Source organism: Chinchilla lanigera, unplaced genomic scaffold (genome assembly GCF_000276665.1).
Source record: "Chinchilla lanigera isolate Chin_1 unplaced genomic scaffold, ChiLan1.0 scaffold00054, whole genome shotgun sequence".
NCBI lineage: Eukaryota > Metazoa > Chordata > Mammalia > Rodentia > Chinchillidae > Chinchilla > Chinchilla lanigera.
The window spans coordinates 9,875,976-9,885,679 of NW_004955455.1; the positions used below are offsets into that span (position 1 = coordinate 9,875,976).

At 53.4% G+C, this 9,704-nt stretch overlaps 1 protein-coding gene across 3 annotated transcripts in view; it reads right to left on the reverse strand.

Annotated features, from left to right (window-relative positions):
- Window positions 1-7,295: 7,295 nt before the first annotated feature.
- Selplg (selectin P ligand) overlaps window positions 7,296-9,704 on the reverse strand; it is a 9,302-nt gene continuing 6,893 nt past the window's right edge. Inside the window, exons 2-3 of one of the 3 annotated variants that reach the window (XM_005396472.2) lie at window positions 8,585-9,279; window positions 7,296-8,434 (exon numbers count right to left, since the gene is read on the reverse strand). In XM_005396472.2, the coding sequence (XP_005396529.1) occupies window positions 7,976-8,434; window positions 8,585-9,274 (1,149 nt within the window). In that variant the 5' untranslated portion in view covers window positions 9,275-9,279 and the 3' untranslated portion in view covers window positions 7,296-7,975. Of the gene's footprint in view, window positions 9,280-9,704 lie in introns of all 3 variants that reach the window. The other 2 variants (XM_005396469.2, XM_005396467.2) reach the window with 2 other exon arrangements.

Below are 9,704 nucleotides of genomic sequence, written 5' to 3' on the forward strand. Positions count from 1 at the left end.
CTGGAACAGTCTTCCCTCCCCAGCCAGTGGCTCTGTGCGGGGCAGATCTCAGTCAACTCCCTGCTCCTCCCCAGACCCAGGTCCTGCCCTACTGCACATGCTCAGAGCCCCCAGCATCTGCCTCCTGGGCTCTGGATACAGACACGCGCTGGCCTCTTCTTGGGTGACCATTCAATTAACTGTGGCCTCCTCTAGGCCACCGGCGGGCGAACACATCCCCGAGCCTGGCACAGCACCTGCCATGCTCCACGACGACCTGTGGCTTGGTTGAGTGGCAGACAGGAAGGGGAACTGAGGTAAGACTTTGGGAAGCTCCTGCTAGGATCAGGTGCTGCATGAACCGCCCCAGCAGACAGGAGATAAGGGCCTGGAGTATGCTTAGTCCGCCATGCCCACTGCTTCCTGTCTGCAACCCTTCCGTCCCTCCTTCTCTGCCCGCAGAGCTGCAGGAGGCAGAGTCTGGCTTCCTGTCTGCAACCTGCTGGAACAGTGGGTCAGTGTTCTGAACCCCAGCAATAAACAGGGTGATCTCTGCTCCCATGTTATGCGGGTGGTGGGGGGCCGAGGAGGCCATGAGGATTAAGTGTTGCCAAAGGGCTGGGCATACAGTAAGTGCTCGGTAAGTGCCAGCTCCTTGCCCATGCCGTCGTCCCTCTTTGTCCCAGCTCCACCATGTCCTGTTCTCTGCAAAGAGGGGGGCCGTCACCCTTCTCAGCAACAGTGCCACAAAGCGTCACTAAGTAGGATTCCAGGGCAGGTTAGCAGTGAGATTTGGGGGCACGGGATTCCCCAAGATCCCCACTCTGATCTCAAGGACAGCGTGACACTGCGGTTAAGAACATGGCTTTCAGGCCTGGGTTCTAATCCCGGATCCTCATGCGTCACCCAGGGCAGGCAACTTCACCTCCGCGAACCTCGGTTTCTTCGGTAAGATGCAGACTCCGAACAACTGTTTCAGAGGCTTCCAAGGGCTTCACGGAGCTCTCGCAGGTGCGTGTGCCTTTCGAGGGCATCGGCTGCTTGGGGTGGGCAGGGTGGTTCAGGCCGGTTAAGAACACAGGGAAGGGCCGGGGACATAGCTCAGCAGCATAAGCGCCTGCCTGGCAAGCGCAAGGTCCTGAGTTCGATTCCTGGTACCAAAAAAAAAAAAAAAAAAAAACCGACATGGAAGCCAGGTGGGAGGAAGGAAGCCAGGAGCACGGCAGCCAGCCTATGCTGCCGAGAGCCAAGCACCAGGTTTTTGGCATCATTCGTTTAATAAATACACAAAGTGTGACCAAAAATACAGTGTTTAAGCAAAAAAAAAAAATATTGTGGTAAAAGATGTACAGCCATTCATCCCCCTCAAGACGGTCCACCTCACTCTGAGCACATTCGCCCCACCATTCTTGCGCTTCCTGGAGCAGGCTTGGAAGTCCTCCTCATGAGCCCAGTTGTTCTGTCCTTGCTCCCTCGATGTCCTGAATCCGTTCAAAAGCATTTATGTTGCACAGTCGTTTTAACTTTGGGGAAGAGTGAGCTAAATAAGACAGATGGAGGGCTGGGGGTTTAGCTCAGCGGCACAGCGCTTGCTTGGCAAGCACAAGGTCATGAGTTTGATTCCTAGTACCAGAAACAAACAAACAAACAAAAAATAAAACAGATGGGGACACACCGCAGTGTTCGGACGAGCACGCCTTCCCATTGGATGGCACTCTGCAGCAACATTTACTATATTTTTTATCACACCTCAAAGACGACTTCCAGAACTGCTTCAGAAAGTGATGAGAGGTAGGACATAGCAGCATGTTCCTGTAATCCCAGTACTTGGGAGGCTGAGGCAGGAGGATCATAGGGAATTTGAGGCCAACCTGTGCTCCATAGTGAGTGCAACTCCAGCCTGAGCTACACAGCAAGATCTCAAAACTATAAAATAAAGAAACAGAAAGAAAAAACTGGCAAGAATAATAGGATCAGTGTTTTAAAGTGAGGGGGAATATTTTGAGAAGGAATTCATGGCAATGTAACATTTACTATAATAACATTTTTACTTTTATTTTTTATTGGTACACATAGATGTACAATGATAACATTCATCATAGGGAATTTTAGCTTACATGAAATATCTTGCTTCCTCTTTTTTCCCATTCCCTTCCCCTCCATTCAACCCTTCTTGTGTGTGTGTGTGTGTGTGTGTGTGTGTGTGTGTGTGTGTGTCTTTTTGAGATAGGGACTCACTATGCAGTTCAGGCTGGCCTTGAGCTCACTTTGAGCCTTGACTGGTCTCAAACTCACAGCAATCCTCCTGCCTCAGCCTCCCAAGTGCTGGGATTACAGGTGTGAGCCACCACGCCCAGCTCCTTCAACTCTTCTTCTCCTCCTTATTTACAAAGTTTTGTTTCCATTTTCCTTCTATTCTCTTTTATTTTCTTGTCCCTTTTTCCTTTCCCCCGGCTTCTTTGTTCACCTCCCCATTTGAACATTTTCTTCCCATTTCTCAATATCTATTATACAATTTGATCCTTATTTACACCTTTGGTTTCTCACACCGGACAAACAATGCAGTATTTATGCATGTGTGTCTGATTTATTTCACTTAAGAGTATGGTCTCAAAGTGCATCCCTTTAGCTAGAAATGTCTCAAGCTTATCCTTCTTTATTACATAGTAGTACTCCACTGTATCAAAGAAAAAAAAACACATCTTTATCCATGCATCAATTGATGGGCATTTGGGCTGTTTCAAGATTTATCAATTATAAACTATGCCGCTATAAACATGGATATGCATATATTGCAGTGGTGTGATGTTTTAAATTCCTTCAGGAAGATGCCAAGAATGGGAATAGCTGGGTCAAATGGAACCTCTAGTTTTAGTTCTTTGAGGACTCTCCACACTGCTTTCCACAGTGGTTGCACCAGTCTACACTCCCACCAGCAGTGGAGAAGGGTTCCTTTTTCCCCACAGCCCCGCCAGGATTTGTTATTGGTTGATTTCTTGATGACAGCCTTTCTTTCTGGAGTGAAATGAAATCTCAGTGTTGTTTTAATTTGTATCTCTCGAATGACCAGTGATGTTGAACATTGTTTCCATGAATTTATTTGCCACTTCTGCTACTCCATCTGAGAAGTGTCTGTTCATTTCAGATGCCATTTTTGGATTGGGTCTTTAAATTTGGCTTAGGAAACCGCCCCCCAAAAAAAAATTAAAAAAAAAAAAAAGCCTAGCAAGCACAAGGTTGTGAGTTCGATTCCCAGTACTGGAAACCCTCCGCCCCCCAAAAAAAATAAATCAGGGGGGTGATTCTTTTAGCATTCTTTACATATTCTAGATAGTAGCCCAGTGTTCCTCAGACAAACCAGAAAATTATATGAAGTAAATATGCCCTCAGAATGGTGATTTTACCCTCAAGGGAAAGCATTTAAAACCAGTTGGGAGAAAAACAGAGAAATAGAAGAAGAGCAAGAGATTAGAAGCAAGGCTGGAGGACACAGGAAGATGACACAGACTTCGGAAAAATGATGAAGATAGGAGGCAAGGAGAGAAGGAAGACATAAAAACAAGAACAGGACAACAACAAAACTAGGAAGTGTTCACACTGATATAAAAATAAGAACAAAGAACAAGAAAAAAAAGAAGAAGAAAAAGGTCCATCTCAGGGTGTGTCTCTGCTGGCACTGGTAGACCGAGTGGGCAGACAGAGCCCAGATCCACGTTGATTAATCCCTGCCAGCCAGCCGTAGGTTTACAGTGGGGCAGTGCATGATCCCAGCAAGCCTGCACCTTTAGTTCCACTGAAGTTCAGGTTGGTTTCTGGTCCTGAGGCTGGAGCCTGATTTGTTCAGCCTTCGGCACTCTCTGAGCCTCCTACTGGCTTGAACTCGGCTCCTTGACCTCCTACCGAGTGGAACTGGGCTCTGCCTCATCCTGACACAGGGAGCCAATAGATGGAACCAGCCCAAAACCACTCTGAGTTCTGAGCTCGCTTGGCCCCTCTCCAAGCTGGTGACCGGCCAGTCACCCTCTCCTGCAGGGCAGCTGAACCCGAATAACTCACCAGCTTCTGCAGCCTGCTGCATCCACTGCTCCACTCACTGGCACATTTCACTGTGGAGGCCTCAGTGGTCGCCAGTGGTCACCATGCGTCTGTCTGCAAGTTTGAGCTGCCCCTCCCGTGGAGCAAGTCAGGGCTCAGGGAGAAGGTGATGCTTGCTACCTCCTTCTGCTATGTTTGGTCTCCCTTTGCTCTCCCTGGAGGCTTCAGTTCTCGCTTCAGATCCTTGCTGGGTCCCAGGGACCCACTGCCCTCCCTCTTCTCCTCCTCACACTGGTATACTCCAGCGTCTGGTGACCAAGTCTCAGGCTGTTTCTCTGCTGCTCACCACTCCGCCGTCTTCCCAGGAAGTGTAATGCAATTTTTAAAATTTAAGCATTCACTGCATTTCTGATCACCCCTTGTATGATGCTAAGAGACAAGGCCATCCATACACAGGTCCCACCATTTCTTTATCATTTTACTACATCCTACTATCGTCTGCGCTCTCGAGGTTATTTGCATCCATTGCTCTCCTCTGCTGCATAAGCGCTGGTACCTCAGACTGTCCACGGGAGGACTTACACAGAGGACAAAAACACTACACTTACCCTCGCTCGGTGAGTCTGGAGCTTCCTCCTGGCAAAACGACCCTCCTCCTTCATCTTCGGAAGTGAGGCAGGAGCCAGGTGGGGTGGCGTATGCCTATAATCCCAGCTCTCTGGGAGGCTGAGGCAGAAGGATTGCAAGTTCAAGTGCAGCCTGGGCAATTTAGTGATTTAGTGAGATCCCGTCTCAAAATAAAAAAAGGCTGTTGGTGTAGTTTAACGCAAAGGCCTGGGTTAAATCCCCAGTGCCACAAATAGGAAAGAAAGTAAAGGAAAAGAAAGAAGAAAGGAGGGAGGGAAAGGGAAGGAAGGGGGAGGGAGGGCAGGAGGGAGAGAGAGAGAGAGGAAATAGAAAGGAGAGAGAGAGAGGCTCAGGGCTCCTCAGTGGCTCTAGAAGCTGGTGACGGGCGCCCCACGGTGGTTATTCTGAGCACCAGTCATCAGCTGTGTCCGTGGTCGGGAGTTGGTGCACATTTCACATCCTAATCCTGTAGACATCCCCTCTGCCTCCCTTCTTGTCTCTATCCCTCCATCTCTAAATCCCCATTCACATCTCCAAAATATCTACCCATCTCCCTGTTTCCTATTACTCTCTTATTTTGCTCTTTAAATTATTTCGACTTTGGGTTTCTCATATTACAGAAACCATGTGCCATTTAACCTTCTGTGTCTGATTTATGCTAAGGGACCTAGCGCTATGGTCTAAGGTGCATCCACTGCATTTTCCATGACTCAAATTTATCCTTCTATTTATGGCTGAGTAACGCTCCCTTGCACACTTATCCCTGAATTAAATCTTGCACCTTGCAAGAAAAACAGAGGCAGAGAATCAGAGGGCTGGAAGGGCCAGGCCTTTTCCAGCAGAGATGGGGAACCAAGCCATGCAATCACACACGCCAAGTACTCAGGGAAAGGAGCCAGGTGACCGGACCCGTGGAACCATCCCGATGCCCAAGCCCTTCGGCCCCTGGGTCTGCAGGCTTTGAGGGGGACCCTCGTCTCCCCTTCTCTGCTTCTGATCCACAGGGGAACTGAGCTCTTGATCCGCAAAACCCATCAGCTCTCACCTGGGTTACTGCCCCTGCCCGCAGGGGAGACTCCCCACTTCCCCAGCCCCCAAAGCATGAGAACGAGGCTTCCTCGTGTGCACAGCCCCATCCCAGACATTTAGAGGGAGGCTCAGACACAGCCATGGCCAGACATGGGGGAGCCGGCTCTGTCCCTGCGGCCCGGCCACCTGCCCTGCCGCTCCGTCTTCCCCGTGACGGCTTCCTTCCCCAGTCCTCCCACAAGCTGCAGCCACCACCTTCTCCCTGACCTCCCAGGGGTGGTGGCAGAGAGAGGCCCTTCGCCCCCAAAGATGCAGGCCCCTGTGCTTCCTAGGCGAGATAAAACCCCCCTCGGGAGATGACCCCGCTGCTCCCCCGTAAGACAGGACAGTGTGTGCTTTGCGCCTTCCACTCTGTTGGGCTTAAGGGACTCTGGACTAGGAGCTTTCAGTCCTCATATCAGAAAGCCCCAGGTAGGGGCTGGGGATTTAGCTCAGCAGCACAGCACCTGTCTCACAAGTACAAGGTCGTGAGTTCGATTCCAGGTTCCAGAAAAAAAAAAACCAAAAAAAAAAAAAAAGAAAGCCCCAGTAAACTGAGGCTGGTCCCCTGCTCTGAAATCAGGCTTGGTGCAAGTACAGAACCCGGCCCAGCCTACCACCTAGTTTTCTAAGGACACGGCCACCCTTGTTTATGCCACGTGGTCTGGGGCTCTGAGACAAAAGGGAGAAGTTGTCACAGAGCCTGAAGTATTTACTGTCCAGCCCTTTAAGGAAAAATTGGTCAGCCCCAAACTTGCTTCTCAAGAAAAGCTTTTTAAAATGTTTCTTTCTTATTTTTTATTCTCTTTAAAATAAAACAAAGTATTAGTGCATATTAGTTATACAAAGAAATGGGTTTCATCGTGGCCTACTGGTGCATGCATACAACATACTTTATTTTCAAACAACCCCATTATCCTCCCTCCTTTTCCCTTCCAAACTTTATCTTATTTATTTTTGTATATTATTTCTCTGTTGTTGGTACTGGGGATTGAACCCAGGGCCTTCACACTTAGCTATGTTGCCCGTGCTTTATTAATTTGTAAAACTTTGGGACAGTATCTTGCTATGTCACTAAATTGCCCAAGTCAGGCTTGAACTTGAGCTTCTCCTGCCTCAGCCTCCCAGAGTGCTGGGATTATCAGCTTGAGTCACCATGCCCTTCCACACATTGGATGCCATCCCACCATGATTCCTCTGAGTTGTAGGGAAGGTTTGCTGTGGCCGCTGTGCCCCGGGAGGAGCTGTTCCTGGCGCTAGTGGGCACGGGAGGACGTGGGGTGGGCACGTGGAGGTGTGCTAGAGATCTGGGGACACTCACTTCCAAGGCCAGCACCGAGTCCTGAATTAAGCCTCCATCTTCCCCTCACAGCATGAAACCTCCCCCACATCCCAAGCAGGATCGAGATGCCCCATTGCCCCCAGGGCAATGCCAGCTGAACAGCCCATCAAGCGGGCTCCCCAGAGCTTGGGGCTGAGCCCCTGCCCCTGGGAAGCACCCGCCACGCCTGGCTGCAGGATGGAGAAAGCAGGGAGGGCTTCCTGGAGGGGGCAGCCTGGCGCCTGCAAAGGATTCAGCCACCGCGTATCCTTCATCACACATTTATTGAGGCTGTGCTGGAGGCCTGGGGGACACTGCTGAGAACAGGACAGAGCCCATCCTGAAACGTCGCCACAGGGAAAAGCAAGCGAGGGCAGAGTGGGGTCGCTCTGGCCCCAGACGGAATCTGGTGGCCCAAAGCGGGTCCACTTTCCCGAGCCCCCACAGGCTGAGGGCTTCCTCGGGTTCCCAGAGCAGTGCCCAAGAACCCCCCGGCTGCTCCTCCTGGGGCGGCCTGGGGAATCAGGCTCGCTCAGCGCCCCTCCCCCCAGCGGGCCGTCCTAGCTGGCCGCCATGGCAACCAGAAGGAAGTGGCGGGGGCTGTGGGAGTCGGATAGGGGAACTCAGTCTTCCTTGGTACCTGGGGATGAGCCCCTGTGGCCCGGAGGGAGGAGGGCAGCAGACAGCAACGGGGCACGGAGAGGACCCCGAACTGCCACGGGACAAGGAAGGGGCGAGGGTCTCTCAGGCAGGGTGGCCGCCTGCCTTGGTGCTGGCCGGGGGCAGCCAGCTGCGGCACAGCAGGAGGGAGGAGGAGGTGCTCTCCGGCTGGGCCCGCCTGGCTGCGGGAGCCTGGCTGCTGTGGCCACAGTCCTGTCCGCAGACCCCGCTCCTGGGGTCTCCTGCGGGTCTGTGCAGGGGCGGGGGCTGGGGCCTCCCGGGCGGCTAAGGGAGGAAGCTGTGCAGGGTCAGATCGTCCCCCTCGCGGTCCTCCCTGCGCTCTGCCTTGAGGTCCCGGCCCCTGCTCACACCCCCGTTGGCCGTGGCAGTGGCTCCCTCTCCCCCATCAGGCAGCAGGGACGAGATGCAGACCATCTCGGTGGGCGAGTAGCTGCGCACTGGGTACGTGTGGCCCATGCGGGAGAGGCGGACCGCCAGCACCACCGTGCACACGAGGAAGATGGTGGCCACCAGCGCCAGGATGAGGATGGCCAGCAGGCACTGCTTCACGGGGATCCGCCCCAAGGCCTCGGTGGGGGTGGGGGCCACGGAGCTCCCAGTGGGCACAGCCAGCTCTTTTTTCAGGCCCGAGCTGGACAAGTTGCTGGCTGCCACTGTGGTGTCATTTCGAATGACAGAGTGCCCAAGAAAGGTGATGGTGGGGCTGGCTTCCGTGGTCTCTGCCTCCGTGGGTGCAGGCTGCGTGGTCTCTGCCTCCGTGGGTGCAGGCTGCGTGGTCTCTGCCTCCGTGGGTGCAGGCTGTGTGGTCTCTGCCTCCGTGGGTGTAGGCTGTGTGGTCTCTGCCTCTGTGGGTGCAGGCTGTGTGGTCTCTGCCTCCGTGGGTGCAGGCTGCGTGGTCTCTGCCTCCGTGGGTGCAGGCTGTGTGGTCTCTGCCTCCATGGGTGTAGGTTGTGTGGTCTCTGCCTCCGTGGGTATAGGCTGCGTGGTCTCTGCCTCCGTAGGTGCAGACTGCGTGGTCTCTGCCTCCGTGGGTATAGGCTGTGTGGTCTCTGCCTCCGTGGGTGCAGGCTGCGTGGTCTCTGCCTCCATGGGTGCAGGCTGCATGGTCTCTGCCTCCGTGGGTATAGGCTGTGTGGTCTCTGCCTCTGTGGCTGCTGGTTGCGTGGTCTCTGCCTCTGTGGCTGCTGGTTGCATAGACAAGGCCCCTTCTTTGAATGGTGTCTCTGTGGTAGAGACAGTCACAGAGCTCAGTTCTGTGACCATATCCACTGTGACTGGACTCGGCCGTGTGACCAGCTCTTTGCTGGCCTCCACAGTGGGTGGTTCAGGGCTTCCAGGCCCTTCAGAACCTGCCCGCAGACGGCCCAGTGTTGGGAGCGTTTCTGGAGGGTCTGTGTAGTAGTAATAGTCTTCAGACTCATAGTGGGAGTCATCTTCCAGGGTCACCTGTCTCCGTCTCCGGCTGAGTGCAGGGGCTGCGGCGCCCTTAGCGGCACCGTCCTGAGCGGAGGCTGCGCCCAATGGCGCCAACAGCAGCGGCAGCAGGAGGAGGAGTGGAGGCATGGTACCTGGGGGGACACAGACAGAGGGACATCAGGACCCACCGAGCTCCGAGCCTGTGACCCCGGTCTGTTCTGGGGCAGCGCTGTGGCTTCAGGGACCCCAGAACCCAGCACACGCGTGGGATGGAGTAGAGCCGGCTACTGCAGCAGCTGGTACCACCGCCAATCCACACGAAGACAGCCTCAGGCGGCGTCAGCTTCCTCCAGAGGGTTCGCAGAAACTTCATGCCTCGGTCGCATTTTTGGCTAAAACCTTTTATTTGTGGACAAACAGCCGCGGGGGCTTAGGAACCAAGCCGAAAGCCGGGCTTCTTGGAAGAGGGTATTTATTAGCCCCGTGCTTTGTGGCTGGGGTCAGAGGGCACAATTAAGAAAAACAAGGAGAGGGCTGGGGATTTAGCTGAGCAGCACAGCGCCTGCCTGGCAAGCGC